The sequence below is a fragment of the Suricata suricatta genome, chromosome 10 (assembly GCF_006229205.1).
Source record: "Suricata suricatta isolate VVHF042 chromosome 10, meerkat_22Aug2017_6uvM2_HiC, whole genome shotgun sequence".
NCBI classification, from domain to species: domain Eukaryota; kingdom Metazoa; phylum Chordata; class Mammalia; order Carnivora; family Herpestidae; genus Suricata; species Suricata suricatta.
The window spans coordinates 84,142,902-84,160,247 of NC_043709.1; the positions used below are offsets into that span (position 1 = coordinate 84,142,902).

Consider the following 17,346-nt stretch of genomic DNA (forward strand, 5'->3'; position numbering starts at 1 on the left):
TAATAGTCTCTAATGTTTTGCATCCCTCTCTGTCCCCAACTCTCTTTCCCCCTTCCCCTCCCCATGTTCCTCCATTAGGTTTCTCCTGTTAGACCTATGAGTGCAAACATATGGTATCTATCCTTCTCCGCCTGACTTATTTCGCTTAGCATAACACCCTCGAGGTCCATCCACTTTGCTACAAATGGCCAGATTTCATTCTTTCTCATTGCCATGTAATACTCCCCCTTGTATATATATACCACATCTTCTTGATGCACTCATCAGGTGATGGACATTTAGGCTCTTTCCATGTTTTGGCTATTGTTGACAGTGCTGCTATGAACATTGGGGTACATGTGCCCCTATGTGTCAGCACTTCTGTATCCCTTGGATAAATCTCTCGCAGTGCTATTGCTGGGTCATAGGGGAGTTCTGTTGATAGTTTTTTGAGGAAACTCCACACTGTTTTCCAGAGTGGCTGCACCAGTTTACACTGCCACCAACAGTGTAGGAGGGTGCCCATTTCTCCACATCCTCACTAGCATCTATAGTCTCTTGATTTGTTTATTTTAACCACTCTAACTGGCATGAGGTGGTATCTCAGTGTGGTTTTGATTTGTATTTTCCTGATGATGAGTGATGCTAAGCATCGTTTCATGTGCCTGTTGGCCATCTGATGTCCTCTTTGGAGAAGTGTCTGTTCATGTCTTCTGCCCATTTCTTCACCGGATTGATCACTTTTAAAGAATTAACACTAATAGGGGAGCTTGGGTGGCTCAGTCTTTTGAGTATCTGACTTTGGCTCACGTCATGACCTCTCAGTTTGTGAGTTCCAGACCCGTGTCGGGTTCTGTGCTGACAACTCAGAGCCTGGAGTCTGCTTCAGATTCTGTGTCTCCCTCCCTCTCTGCCCCTCCCCTGCCCACGCTCTGTTTCTCTCTCAAAAATATATAAACATAAAAAATTTTTTAAAGAATTAACACTAATAATGGGTTATGAACCATTCTTATTTAAAATTCTTTGAATGTGAGAAAATATGGCCACACAACATCAAATTTCAAAGACAAAAAAATTCCTTCTAAATGTTGAGGCTCCACCAGACTACTCATGTTGAAAAGCTCAAGCAGCTAACAGACTGCTTTCTAAACACCACAAGGAATTAAAGTGGGAGACAGGAAATGTCATGGAATTTGGAATATCTGAAATCAAAGATCTAATGTGTGGTTAGCTCTCTAAGGAAGTGTTTCCTACTTACAAGAATACAAGGTTAAGTTATATCCTCACTTTTTTTGGTTTCACAAAATGTCCTATAAACAAAGATTTCTCCTTCGTAATTTTTCCCCTTTACAACAAACCTCAAATGTAGTGACCACCTGTTGTGTCAAATTTACAAATAGCCACTTAGTTTTATGTTTAAAAAGTAGCAAGCTACTCACATTCCTTCATATCATTTTCCTCCTCCCTTCTTTCTGCCCCTTCCCTCTTTCTTTCTCTTCCCTCCTCTGCAGTTTCTAAAGTGAATAAATTCATTGTAGGAACTCAAAAGAGATTTGCATTTGTTTGTGGGATGATACAGACTGCCTAGAATGGCCCAAGTTAATTGTTGAAAATTACAGTAACAGTATAATTCAGTTGACTCTGGTGACTGTTGATGTCTCTACCCTAAATCCTTAATCCCCCAAATCTAAAAAAAGAGCAGAAAAAAAGACTGAAAAGTAAAAAGAGGGATGTTTTGAAGCATATAGTACAACTCTTAGCCTATTTTCGAGAAATGCTAGCTTACATGGTTTAAGGAAATGTTTCCATGAGTATTGTGCATCTTTATGAAAAGGATGATTGGGGATTGGTCCACCAAACATACATTGGATATTATATAGGTCCTTGGAGGACCTATGAATAAAAGTTCAATGAAGGCAGAGATCCAAACTCATAGTGGCCAAGGGCAAACTCATTGTCTCTTTCTTAAAATTGCTTTGTTCCATGTCCCCCACCCTGATAAATAACACTGTCATTTGTCAAGTCTGCTAAAGCTAGTAACAACCAAACCATATTCGACTCTTATCTCTTACTCACCCTGTTACAGTCCACTGATTGTTATAGTTTAGAAGCCTACTTCTGGAAGACTGTCTCACAGTCCTCCTACTATTTTAAATCTCACTAGCATCACAGTAATTCAGAACTTTTAAAAATCTTTGAGACAGACTATCCTAATTCACTTTCTCTTTCATCCTTTATAGTCTCCCAAGTTATGCTGCTTAAGCATGGCCTGATCATTTTATTTCTAGTCTTCCATGATTTTGTCCAACCCACCCAGGATCTTCTACCATCTAGTCCCACCTCTCCTTTATACAACCTTTCTCCACCTTAGCACTCACAAAGGATTCTGGACCCCAGCCACACTGAACTTGCTAGGTTCTTTAGTCTCCTGTGTTTTATCTTGTTCCCATTAGCTAAATGTACTTCTTGAATGTTTGGTTGAAGCTCTCCTCAAAGCTTGAGAAGATTGGCCTAAATTCCACCTTCTCAAAAACATATATTACTCATCTTCTAAGTATGAATTAATCATCCATTCCTGTGTCCCCATAGCAGTTTACTTTAGTTGTTATACCAAGCAAATAGTTATGTTTTTTTTTTGAGAGAGAGAGAGAGAGAGAGAGAGAGAGAGAGAGAGAGAGAGAGAGAACACATGTATATGCAATGAGAGAGGAGGGGCAAAGGAAGAGGAAAAGAGAGAATCTTAAGCAGGCTCCACGCCCAGCATGAGACTCAATACTGGACTCCATCTCAGAACACTGAGATCATGACCAGAGCCAAAATCAAGAGTAGGATGCTTAACCGACTAAGCTATGCAGGTGCCCTGCAAGTAGTTTTATTTTTTTAACAACACATTGTATATTTGGCCTGGACCAAAATTCATTATGTACCCATCTTTCTCTTCTTCTTTAGATTATAAGCTGTTAAAGTTTTTGTTAACTGGGTTCTAGAAGAAAAAAGTTGCAATAACAAATAAAAACCCTACTTGAGGATGAACACAATAGTCTCTGAGCATGAATGCATAAGAAGTTAATTATGCACTTCTCTCTGCTCTAGGGATCTCCAGGAACTTGATGACAGTACCCAGCTCCCTCTGCTTTGCCACTTCTCAGAAACAGCTGAAGGACTCACCACCATTCGGGCATTTCGGTGAGTAAACATGTTTCCATTTTGTTGAGTAGGTCATTACATCATCAACAAGTATTAATATACAAATAACTGATAACGGCTACTATTTTTTGGATGCCCACTGTGTGCATGGCAATGTTCTAGACTACAAGAAAGAAAAATATGGCAATAAATGTTCAGAGTTAGTTTAATCACCTGACATTTTAACAAAAATAATGAAAGAATGAAACACCATATTGGAAGGACACTAGCTGTGTAATGTATGCCATGCTTTGCAAATCCTAGCCCCAGTTTCCTCATCTATGAAACGGGTAACTCAACTGTGCTTCTTTGGATCCTTGGGCTAATTGACAAATGGATGTGAAGTATTAACCACAGTGATTAGTGAAGAAGGACCCAATAAACAAGTTGAAACGAATGTATTATTGATAATAATAAAAGAAATATTATTAAATCAAGGTTATTTTAGGATCCAATCCATTTTCTTCAATGTTGGTAAATAGTGATAATCTAAGCTTTTGATCAAGAGTGTTTGCTTAACACTTAAAAAATTATCTGCCCTTATTTTCCCTGTTCAAATAAATTCAGAAAAGAAAGGGGCACCATTGAATATTTCATTTAATCTTGGAAATTGACATCTTAAAATATTGTGTCTTCTCATGACTCGAATGCAAATATGTAACAATTTCAGTTATAGATTTTTCTAACTTAAAACATATTTATATTATATATATATATATAAACTTTAGTCAAAAAGAATATAGAGGGGCACCTGGGTGTCTCAGTCAGTTAAGTATCTGACTTCAGCTTGGGTTGTGATCTCATGGCTTGTGAGTTGGAGCCCTGTGTCAGGCTCTGCACTGATGGTGTGGAGCCTACTTGAGATTCTCTACCTCTCTCTCTTCCCCTCTCCCGTTTGCTCACACACACAAACTTTAGCTCTCAAAATAAATAAATAAACTTTTTTTAAAAAAGTAAGAATATAGGGCTATAACCATCCACAACATGTATCACAGAATTTCTACATAAATATACATACACTTCATGATGAAACATTCACATTTTCTGCAGTGGTGTGTTTTCCCATCAGAGTGCCTCTCATTGGAGATGGCAAAATTATTTATTTGCATCGAACATAGATATTAAGACAAAATTTGCATACTGATGGTAGCCAGCAATGGCCAGCAGTACTCATAAGTACATCATATTAAAGATTACATTTTTCACCAAATAAGTCCTTTCACACTAATTTATTTGAGTACTGAATATATGCCAGGTACTTCTCTTGATGTGGATATTTAAAGATGACAAAGACATGGCCTTCCACTTCCATCCCAGATAAATACCACAAAGAAAACAAGATAGCGTGGTAAGTGAGAGGCAAGAAGTGACTGGATTCAAGCAAGCTGGTCATTAGGACAACAGGATACTGATGGATTCAGTATATAATAGCCCCTGCTCTCTTTTCTCTCTGAATAAGGTGAGGTTATTTTCTAAGAGGGAGAGGACTAGAATCAGGTAAATTGTCATGAAGGAAACGACAGTTCAGAATGAGAGGAACTTGACCAAGAGTCAAGGTTTAGGCTTTTCATTTACATTTGTCACTAGACACAAGAACAGAATTTAGCATGACTACTCCTAATTTTACATGAGGAGAAGTCTAGGTAGTTGTAAGAAGAACCAAATATTATGTGTGAATTATGATTGGAAGAAGCAAAAGACAACTTTTATGTAGAAGTATCTGTATCATATTCATCCAGATTTACATCTTCCAAGGTTCATTTCTAAAATAAATATTAAATATCAGAAATATCAGCATTTTTAACCCAAAGGGAATTTCAAGATGTGGGGCTAGTCCTGCTGCCATGAATAAAATTCTAGAGTGTTTACATTTGGTGCTTGTGGTCAAGAATCAAACAAGTTCCTTGCCATCCGTTTCTTCCTTTCTTTCAGACTACCCTGATCCCCAGAGTCTTCAGCTCTTTTGAAAAGTTAGTATTTACTGATTAGGCTGCTTCCCTCCCCTGTGTTCAGGGATCGCGGTGTACTCACATGCAGCAGTGTACTCCCTCAAGTAGTTTACCACGAGAGTATCACAGCTAAATTAGACTGAGATTTCAGTGACCTTTCTTATTTTTTTTGTCTAACAGAATAAAGGTCTAAGAATGTTCAGAAGATGAGCTGGATGTGGATGAAAAGATACAGACTGAGTGTGTCAAAGTTTCCATTAGGAAAACAGAAAGTTTCTTGCCAAATAGAAACACAGAGAAAGAATGTTCACTGCATTTCCACCCCTCCCCTCTCGCTGCTGCTTCAGATCTTTGCCAATTCCATTTACAAACTCTTTAAGAGTGTATCTGAAACAATATCCCAAAACTAAATGAAGAGTAAGGAGAGTCCCAGACAAAGCACTTTGTCAGGAAAAAGTGTTTGATGTTTATCTCAAATGTAGCCCAGTGGCTTTGGTCCAATGGGCCCTACCTCCAATCTCCCCACTACCACTGTCCTCTAGGGAGAGAACCCTGTCTTGAGCCATGAAACATGAGTTTTTTCGTTTCTGTGTCTTTGCTCATGTTGTTCCTACTGCTTCCAGTGCCTTTTCCTCCCTTGTTCACCTGAAGAATTCAGCTCATCCTTTAAAACCTCACTCAGACCATCCCCCATCCTACCCCCAGTGCTCTGTGAAATTTTGCTTAATCTTCCTTCTCTCCCCATCCTCCACCTCATTCCCTGCCCTCCTAACCCTCTGGTCAATACAAATCACCCCCTTCCTTAATGTTCAAGTAGCATTTTGTGCATAGGGTTGTTATGACTAGATTCTGTGCTGTGCTATCCTTACTTGTTAATACCTTGTTCACCTCCTTCACTAAAGAATGGGCTCCTCAGGGAGAGGTTACATCTTGTTCATGTAGATATTCTAGTGTCTTACTTAGAGTTGGTGCTTGCCAAGTGCTTCTGAATGAGTGGATGAAAATTGACCTAACACAGAAAAGGCAAACACAGAAAGATTGGCCCTTATATCTCTTGACAATTCATATCCACTATCTCAGTGAATCCTATAATCCTGTGAACCATCCTACCTTTTTGTTATTCACTGTATTCATCTCTAAAAGAGTCATCACAGGACAAGGTAGCCATGTTCCTCTGACTGCTCAGTCCCCCTCAAATGTGTTGCTATTCAGGGCAGATCCCCCCATACATGGCATTTAGATCAAGGCTGCAAACTCATAACTCAAAGTGAGGTAATTATTTGGCTCCGAGTGCCAAATCCTTTGATTACTGTAGATCAGATGTTGCTGTTTGACTCAGTTTTCTGATTTATCTGGTTTGGCATATTGGAATGATCAGATTTATTGGACGGATATCAAGTATCTGCTCTATATTGGCCTGTATAGATGGCTTCATGGGCCAAGGGAACACCCCACCCAGGACTTTGTCATTCTTTGATATAGTGATGGTTTAATATAAACTTCTGCAAATTGATTTGAAGATTTGAGGAAACTTAGAGTAATCTTCCATCAAACAGGAATCATTGCTGGGCTGTCAAATGAAATTTGGCTATTCCTCACAAACGCAATGCATAGTCGAGCAGTCCACAGAGAGTGAATAGACCACATTTTGATTAGGCATTTCCTCCAACCTTCAAACCAGTTATTTTGATTATATTATCCACCTTTCCATTGCTTGGCTATTCAGGGAAAACAATTGAAAAATGAAAAGATGCTATTTTTGTTATTTAGATTTATTACTATGTAGCATGAGTTCTGTGAAAGAGTAGCTCACATGTTCAAATGGATAAGATTTTTCTAAGAAGTTTCATTTATAACATGGATTGCACAGAATTTGGTCTGAAGATGTTGATTTCCAAGAATAAACTTAATTTGGTCAGGGATCAATGTCTAAACTGAATATGTCATAAAACTCTGTAAGTACCATAGACTAAGAGTTCCTTTCATGCAATGACCATACTTACAAATATTTTAGAATCTTGAGTGTAAGATACCTCATCTAGCAAGAACATTTGCCACCTCCAAAGACCCCCATCCTCTACTTCTTGCCATCCAGTTTCCTTCTTTTGTTCCCAGAAATACCAGCAGCAGGAGATACTTAAAAGTATATATTTTCCTGTTACACATGCATAATTTCCTATCTTCCCTGGTCCTCGTCCAGCACCTCCCACCCATCTGTGTCATTGGGAAAGTAAACTATGCAATAAAAAGCAGGCATATTGCATTTCTGTACAACTTACTCTGGTTTTTGTAAGGACCTTGCAACATAGGCCATGCTTTGTTTTTGTGGCTACAAAATTATGTGGAAATATATGAAATGATCTTTAATAGGAATTTGTCATCCAGAAGCTTCCTTTTCATAGCAGGGGCCTAAGAAAGGAAGGAACACCAAACCACACCCTCTCCAGTAAGCGTGCAGCAAAGCAGTAGCAGCTGGCCTTTATTTTGAAGTCAGAGTCCATTTACTAGTCATCCCATCAGTTTGTCACTATGTTGAGCAAATAGTGTAGTAGTAAGTGTGACTGTTTCTTATTATTTCTCCTGTTGTGCGGCTAGCATGATAATATTTTTGTTTTCTACAGGCACGAAACCAGGTTTAAGCAACGTATGCTGGAACTGACGGACACAAACAACATTGCCTACTTATTTCTTTCAGCAGCCAACAGATGGCTAGAGGTCAGAACGGTACGTTCATTTCATGATTTCCAAATGGAAACTAAACATAAAAAGGGGGCTGATGCAAAGAAGGAGACAGTTATAAAAATTAGTCTTGCACCAAGGTTCAGCACTAACTTCACTTTTTCCGTGAAAAAGGTTTGTTTATGTTACAGATGAAAAATTGTCATAGTGTTTTAGCTAATGGTAAGACAAATAGCCCAAAAAGCAAAAATTCATTTTGTGTTCATTAGTCTCTAGATTACATAAGTTAATGGAATGGCAAATGTTTATATAACTTCAGGGTTTTTTTTTCAAAAGAGCAAATTTGACAAGTGAACAGATGTACTCATTTTCCTTCATTGAGCAGGACAAGCCTGGAAGAGATGGTGACTTTCTATGTTTTAAGCCAGTGGAGGACCACGTTAGCACAAAACATAAAAAACTACAATTAATCATCTGTTACCTTCTTCTGTTCTTTATGAAACAGGAGAACAGGCGCATGCTTTGGCATCATACAGACTTGAATCTAGCAAGTGAGTTAATTTATTTGAGTCCTATTCCTCATCTGTAAAATAGAAACAAGAATATGGGGATGTTGGGATGAAAAATAATAAGTCCCCTTGTTCACTGATTAGCAAATGTACTCAACAAATGTTTTTTGAATGAATGGATGAATAAATAAATGAATAGAAACAGCACTTACCCTGGTAAGTGGTTCGTAAGCCAATCAGCTGGAGTATGAACCAGGAGACAAATGAGATACAAGTTCCAGAAAGGAAGGAAATGTAGTTTCCAGACTGGTCTGCATAATCTGCACTATAAACAGGCTATTTTGGTGGTGATGATGAGTCGTCTGTAATCTTTTTTAAAAAATAATCACCTATCCATTTGTCAAGAAAAGTAAGTTTGTCTGTTCTATTGTAAAGATATTGTATCTATTAATTAAACATCCCTACTGTATGCAGGCTTTCAAAACTCAGCAGACCAGAGAGGGAAGATAGTGAGAGGAATTAGACGATGTTGAAATGGAGGAGTACAGGTTATAATGCTGAGTTGTTGATGGATGGATACAGATTGATATAGATTCTTGGACCCCCACCCCCAGCTGTGAGCTTTAGTTGTCATGATTTTCCACTGGTTTAGATATTCTTTTCCACTATATTAGTTATAATATAGAACTTATTCAGTGACATAAGGCAATTATATTTTACAAACTTTAGATAGAAGCATTGGTTGTTGATAAGAAATTCTTTCCAGGTAGCTGTGGGGGCAGGACAAAATGTCTCCTGAATTACCTATATGTAGTTAGCATGAAGGCAGATGAAATACTGCTTAGAATTTAGAACAAAACTAAGACCTTTTTTTTGATTCTATCCAGACCCTAATTCCTTGTTTTAAGCTTTTATTTGTTTACTTAAATTTATTTTCTCCAAGGAAGAAAAACATCATATCTGAATAACAGAATTAATTATGAAATAGCTTAATGAAAGAATGTCCCCAAATCACAAGGGAGAATATAAGTAGTTACCTTTGTTATCTGATTTTTCTTAATTTGGAGATCAAGCATGTTTTTTAGGGGGCAAGTGTGTTTGCTTTGGACTTGAGATGAATGTCTGACTCGACTCCTGTTTCTGCTCTTCAGCACTTCCTATTGTCAGGTTAATGGACAAGTGTTTAAGAAGAATCCTCAAGCAAACCATATGTTCTGCTTTCATAGCCAGAAGACAAGATATTAGAGCCCTCAGACTGCCAAAAAAGGGGAGGACAGGAAAAATTAGAGAGGAAGAGTAGCCAGATTCAGAATGGCTTAGTTCAGTTTGACTCACGGCCCATTACTTTAATCCCCAAGTGAAACGGCGGTGGACCAACGTGAATGTAAAAGAATTCCAAGTGTGGAAACCAAAAGAAAATACTGATATTTGAAACGAGAAGGGCAGACTTTGCTATCCATTTTGTTCCTTTATAATGCAGTTGTCAGTATGTCTTGTCTTTGTTTTCTGTGTATTATGATCCTTCCAATTACTCTCCCTTAAAAACCAATACAAAAATAAATAAGGAATCTTTTGCTTCTATTTCTGATGGGTAAAGGTAAATTTTTTAAGGAACTTGTTGATTTATTGCAAAATTCCAGGCATATCTGTGGACAGAAATCAAGTTCCACAGTCTTTTGTATATGATTTGTCTCCTTTGCCTAACTGTGTGTGCCAATAAGTTTATAAAGGTATACACACACACACACAGAGACACACACACAGACACACACACAACACACACACACACCTCTAGACAGCTCTCAGTGATCAACTTAAAACTAGTCAGATTAACTCTCGTTCTGTTTTTTCTGAGTACATTGAGAGTGTTCATTAGAATCAGGATGTTATTTAGAATATGTAAATATCAGATATTTATTTGAATGTAAATGCTGTAATTCAAGAACATGTGTACAGTAGAAGTATTGGATAAATTAACTAGATAACTCCTATTAGGAAATAACGTTTCTCCTGATTGTGCACATATAACTGACCTCATTACTACTGTGCTCCTGTGGACATATCCACATCACTGGAGACACAAGTTCAGTTTGAAATAAATGGATCTTGTGTCAGAAACATGAATATTCAGATAAAGGACCATGGAGACTAAGGTGTGAACTTTTCTCTGACCCCCACAGCTGTGGACATATTCTGCCTTGTAAGTCATTAAAAAAATAAGTAATGAAAACTTCTATTTGACCCAGTGAATCTGCATTGATCTTACTTAACCCATAGTATTGACATAACTCCTCCTTTCTCTGTTCTTTGCCATATTACTCAGTAAATTAACAAAAAATATTTGCTTATAGCAAATGTTCTTGGAGTTCTCAGAGCAGAAACACGACTAAAGCGGTACAAGGAAGGTTAAGGCATTGGGCATAAATCAGAAGAAGCAAGTGTTTGCTCTCCTGTGTGAGGGGAGATCCTGATGCGCCAACTCTAATTCATGGACTCATCACCTTAATGAAGAGAACGAGGAGAAAATTTGCCATGGCTTTCTGTGGCTATTTTTCACCTCCCCTTCTCTTCATTCTCAATCCAAGCTTTCAGAAGCAATGCCACTGGATTCCCTGGACAGAAAATCTCAAGAAGAAAGGAAAGGAAACCAGAGAAAAACACCTTTTGTGGGATTCAGGAAGATCCATGAACCCGATCCAATTTTTGTTTATTCTCTAATTTAAATATATGACTCTCATTTCTTTCCCTGGTCAACTTAATTGAGAGTAAGACAATCACAAGTTTTTCCCCTTCTCTGAGTGAACAGCTTTCCCTATGGAAGATGAGGCCCTAACCACCATGTTTATTTCATATGCCTTCTGAATTAGGAAAAAAGATAAAAGTCACCATACACTCATATCAAAAAAGGACAAGAGTCTAAAAGAATAAAATAATTTGGTTGGAGGAAAAGTAGCGAGACAGTGACCACCCAGGTTGCTTTGGCAGAGAGGAGAGCGTTTTTCCTGTGAGTGCCAAGTCGAGGGGGCCACAATCGTGTGCAGAATGTCACTTCAGCCTAACCTTTGAATGCTGCTTACATTCTCTGGTTCAACACGGCGTCTTCTCTTCAGCCCTCTGCACTAAACACTTCCAGTTCTTTGGCACCAGTGTTTCCATTTGCAAAAATTGTGTAACTCTATCTAAAGGCTGTCTTTCCAAGGCTTTGTCTTGCTGTGTGGTGAAAGGATAAAAGAAAATTCACATCAGGAAGCCAAAAAAATAGTCTTTAGAATCAACAGGCTAAAGTGAAAATAGTCTTCAGGGTGAGCTTGCAAGAAAGCCTGTTTTATGAAAGAGCTCTTGCACGGACCTTTTATTGTGTGTTCATAACTCCACAACAGACAGGTGTGCACTGATCTTATAATTTGGAGGCCCTAATATATTCTCCCAGATGGTACCATAGACCAGTACTTCTGAGGGCTACATAAGGAAAGAGATTGCATCGCTGTTAACTATTTGCAAGTCTGTTTTATAGAATTACAGTTTTGGGGGTGCCTGGGTGGCTCAGTCGGTTGGGCATCCGACTTCGGATCAGGTCATGATCTCACAGTCTGTGGGTTTGAGCCCTGAGTCGGGCTCTGTGCTGACAGCTCAGAGCCTGGAGCCTGCTCAGATTCTGTGTCTCCCTCTCTGCCCCTCCCCTGCTCGCTCTCTGCTCTGTCTCTCAAAATGAAATAAAGACATTAAAAACAATTTTTGAATTACAGTTTTCACTATAATCCCATAGATAGATAGATGCCATTGAATCACTAGAAATCCAAGAAGCAGCCTCTCTTTTGACTTGGAAAATCAAAGGCTTCTCTTCAGGAGGGGAGTTTTGAATTCACAAACTCGATGGAAGTTATAATTTATCACTAGACAGATAAAAATGTCCAGTGGTGGAACCCTCTTTGCAAACTGGCAGTTCACATAATGAGTGGCTTCTGTTTTCTGAACTGAATTTGTCATTTCATTGTATTGTTTTGACCGCAGGTGCTTTTTTTTTTTTTCAGTGAATTAATTGATTAGGATGTGTTAGGACTTAGCAGTGGAATAAATGCTGCATAGTGACCCCTAAGTGTTTGCTCTCCTGGTGAGTTATTCAGACTAGCTGCTTCTCCTTTCTTAATTAATTGCCTTGAAGCCATTTTGTAGTTCACATATTTGCAAAGAAAGAAAAGAAGGTGTAACTGTAGAATCACTTCATAATGCATTACATTGGTTAAGTTTAATGGTAAAGGAAGCAAACAGTAGGGAGTTAATATAAGCTCTTACATTATCCATCAATTTCACACAACCTATACTCTTGTCCTATTTGAAGGGAAGTTAATAGAATTTGGTGATTTTGTTATGAGTTCTCATTATAAACACTGTGCACAAAGGAGCTTCCGTTATCATGTAGATCAAGTAAAATTCTGATCAAATGCCTCCAAAAAATTTTGCCTACAAAAATATTTCTTTGAGCAGTGGAAATAATCCAAGAGTGAGATGAAAATATCTAGTTTAGTGTAACTGGAAGACAACATGGATAGCACTTTCTAAAAAAAATTGAAAAGATAAAGTATATTTTATAATAAATAAAATAACTTTGATATAGCTTTGATATAGGTACAGACATCCTGCCTTTTAAGCTCTCATATCTCTTTGAATTTAGTAGACTGTAGATTTTGAAAATGGGTTCATTGACTGAAAATGTGCTATTAATGTACTTTAAGAAGCTATGCCTTATCACTGAGATGTCAAAAATATTATCTCTAAAAACCAAAAAACTAAAAACATTATCTCTTATAAGTAAATTTTTGCATATTTTATTTACTGCATTAATAATTAAAATAATAGTGTCTTGGGGTGCCTTGGGTGGCTTGGTTAAGCGTCCGGCTTAGGCTTGGGTCATGATCTCACAGTTCGTGGGTTTGAGCCCCGCGTCGGGCTCTGTTCTGACAGCTAGCTCAGAGCCGGGAGCCTGCTTCAGATTCTGTATCTCCCTCTCTCTCTCTGACCACCCCCTGCTCACACTGTCTCTCTCTGTCTCTCAAAAATAAATAAAAATAAATTAAATAAAATAAGTGTCTAATCATCATACCAAAAACCTAACAAGTAGTTTTAAAAACATTAGCCACATGAAAAAGAGCCAGAAAACATATATTAACTCAAACTTATTGATCAGCCTTTTCCTTTCCTTCCCTTCATCTGTTTTTACTTGTCTTGTTGGCTCTATTGCCAGGGTAAACTATCTATTACCATAATTACCATTTTAATGCAATGGAAAATATTTAAATTATCATCTAATTGCATTTACCATTTAGTTCTATATAACAAGTGAATCTAGGCCCCAATATAACATATAAAGTAAAATGTAATGGAGGGGGAGGGGGTGGGAGAGAGAAAAAGAGAGAAGGAGAGAGAGAAACTGAGTGCATAATGTTTTACATTTTTTTTAGAATGTTTATATTAGGCCTACTGTCTAATTTCCATTGTTGAGACCTCAGTGATTATTTTGTTGTTATATTTTTTAAAAAATGTATGCAATTTTGAAAAAGAAAAGCAAAGCTGGAGTCATCATAATTCTGGACAAAGCTATAATGATAAAAGCAATATGTTACTGGCATAAAAACAGACACATAGATCAATGGAACAGAATAGAAAACCCAGAAATGGACCCACAACTATATGGTCAACTCATCTTTGACAAAGCAGGAAAAAATGTCCAGTAGAAAAGTCTCTTCCACAAGTGATACTGGAAAAACTGGACAGCAACATGCAGAAGAATGAAACATTTTCTTACATCACACACAAGAATATATTCAAACTGGATGAAATACCTAAGTATAAGACAGGAAACCATCACAATCCTTGAGGAGAACAGAGAGCAATATCTTTGACATTGGCCATACAATCTTCTTATAGATATGTCTAGGGATGCAAGGGAAACAAAAGCAAACATGAACTGTTGGGATCTCATTAAGATAAAATGCTTCTGCACAGCAAAAGAAACAATCAACAAAACTAAAAAGCAACCTACAGAATGGGAGAAGATATTCGCAAATGACTTCAGATAAAGGGTTAGTATGCAAAATCTATAAAGAAGTTATCAAACTCAATATCTAAAATACAAATAATCCAATTAAGGAATGGGCAGAAGGCATGAATAGACACTTCCAAAGAAGACATCCAGATGGCCAACAGACACATGAAAAGATTCTCAGTATCATTCATCATCAGAGAAATACAAATCAAAACCACAATGAGATACCATTCCATACCTCTCAAAATGGCTAAAATTAACAACACAGGAAACAAAGGATGTTGGTGAGGATGTGGAGAAAGGGGAACCCTCTTACACGGCTGATGGCAATGCAAAAGGGTGTAACCACCCTGGGAAACAATATGGAGGTTCCTCAAAAAGTTAAAAATAGACCTATCCTATGATCCAGCAATTGTACTACTAGATACTTACCCAAAAAATACAAAAATACTGATTCAAAGGGACAAATGCATCCAGATGTTTATAACAGCATTATCAATAATAGACAAACTTTGGAAAGAACTCATATGTCCATTAACTGATGAATGGATAAAGAAGTTGTGGTAGACACATATATATAATATATATATTATAATATATATATATATATATATATATATATAATGGAATATTATTCAGCCATAAGAAAAGAATGAAATCTTGCCATTTGCAACAACGTGGATGGAGCTAGAGTGTATCATGCTAAGTGAGTTTAAGTCAGTCAGAGAAAAACAAATACCATATTATTTCACACATGTGGAATTTCAGAAAGGAAACAGATGAACATAGTAGGAGTAGGGGAAAGAGGCAAACCATAACACAGACTGTAAACTATAGAGAACAAATTGAGGGTTGCTGGAGGGAAGGTGGGGGAGATGGGTGATGGGCATTAAGGAGGACACTTGTTGTAATGAGCACTGAGTGTTGTATATAAGTTATGAATGACTAAATTCTATTCCTGAAACTAATAATTATACTATATGTTAACTAAATGGAATTTAAGTAAAGACTTGAAAATGAATGAATGAGTGAATGAATGGATAGATGAATTTATGAGGCTCCTCTTCCCAATAAGACCAGCTGGGAGGAAGTAGAGAATAGAAATCAATAAAAATGTGCTTTGCTTCAAACTCTTAATGTGTACATTACTTACAGAAAGTTCTCAGAAGCTAAATGGTGTATTTCTTTATATCAAGCTGAGAAGGAGGACCTTGCTCAAAGTATCCCCTGATACTAACTTGCTTTCTGGTACTTTTTACAGAAACTTTTTATTAATCTTTTTAGAAAGACAATATAGAAATTACAAATTTACAGCATAACGTCAAAAGTTACTAACTTTACACACAGGGCTGGAAGGAAAAATCCATATTGCTGTAAATATTTAGAAGTATTTTGGGAGCATGTCGGCATTTGGAAGATGTGAGAGTGGCCCAGACTGCTTAGATTATGCATCCATGTAGTCGTTGCTTCAAATAAAAGGAAAATGAAGACCTGTCTAATTGGGATGTGACAAGTTGTTAACACATGGTCCCCTTGGTAGAAGCAATCCAAGGAGCATTTACTACCTCTTTGGAATTTACTGCCTCAAGCGAGTAACTCTGCCTAATTTCTTTCTTTATTCTTTATAAAGATCATGGGAATCATTATGGAATTAAATTTTAGTGCCTCTTTTAACCTTTGATGTTTTATAATGCACATAAACTTTTAGGCTTGCTTCAAACATTTGAAAATCACCCAGAAGAAAAAAGACATCCTGATACATGGAGGTGGTGAAATCTAACGGGCATTTAATCTTTTTTAGTCCTTTCGGTCTTTGAATTAGGTATCATTTCTATTTTCCAAAGAAACTGAGCTTCAAAGGGGTTTAAATTATTTGTCTGGTAATTGGCAAAGTCAGCGTCTGAGCCCAGATCTCTGATTTCAAGGCTGGGATTACTGATTGCTCCTCAAGAGCTAGATCTTTGAAGCAGTTTTAAAAAGGGGGAGGGGAAGAGGGAAAGAGAGTTGGGGAAAGAGAGGGACACAAAACTTGAGAGACCATTGAATACTGAAAACAAACTGAGGGTTGCAGGGGGAGGGAGGAAAAGAGGTGGTGGTGATGTAGGAGGGCACTTGTGGGGAAGAGCACTGGGTGTTGTATGGAAACTAAATTGACGATAAACTACTTAAAAAATAAATTAAAAATTTTAAATTTAAAAAAAAGAGGAAAGCACATATGGGAGCTGAGTTGAGTAACTTCACTTGTTGACTCCAGCATGTTAAGCACTCCATTGCCGTCATTAAAGTCTCTTTTTTTACTGTCATTAACATCTTATCATCTAGTTATTAATGGTTTTTTTTGAGGAATCAAAGACATATCTAGACTAGAAAGGTCACAAGTGAGATGAGGCTTAAAATAACTGTAGAGGTGCTCATGCCTGAAATGCTACCTGCTTCTGGAACATGTGACTCATCAGCATGAAAAGTTTGTAAGATTTCTTTTTCAAGTGATAAGTAAGATATAACAATGATGAAGAGTGCTGGGAAATGGGGAAGGAAGAAGGTGTTTGAAAATGGGTAGATGTGCCTTGTTTCTTATTTGAGATAAAGACTGGCCTCAGTTAACTTTTAAAATTTCACAAAGAGTTTATCATTGAGTCATAGATCATCCAGATGCTTTAAGACAGGCCCACCCTTCCCATTTAAGAGCAAATATAAACCCTTATTCTTATTTACATGGAATCTGGAGATTTAATGTCCCAAACTCTGAGCCTAGATATTTGACAAATAGTTTAGACATGAATCTAACCAGATGCAAATTTCTGCCAAGCCCTTACTATATATCACAAGGGAGCTGGATCAGAACCATGACGTAAGCACACATGAAATTTAAGGTAGTAAATCAAGTTCCCAAATAATTACTTGTCCGGCAACACAATGCTATAGCAAGGACTGGGGAGGAGAAAAAGAAACTCTGTGTCTGATCCTGGCAAGTTAATTAACTTCTTTGAATCCATTTCTG

The 17,346-nt window shown here is 37.4% G+C and overlaps 1 protein-coding gene across 2 annotated transcripts in view; it reads left to right on the forward strand.

Annotated features, from left to right (window-relative positions):
* Positions 1–17,346, forward strand: part of ABCC9 (ATP binding cassette subfamily C member 9) — a 126,510-nt gene that overhangs the window by 90,214 nt on the left and 18,950 nt on the right. For both annotated transcript variants that reach the window (XM_029954498.1, XM_029954497.1), the window contains exons 29-30: positions 3,073–3,165; positions 7,736–7,838. In XM_029954498.1, coding sequence (XP_029810358.1) covers positions 3,073–3,165; positions 7,736–7,838 — 196 coding nt within the window. The remainder of the gene's footprint in view (positions 1–3,072; positions 3,166–7,735; positions 7,839–17,346) is intronic.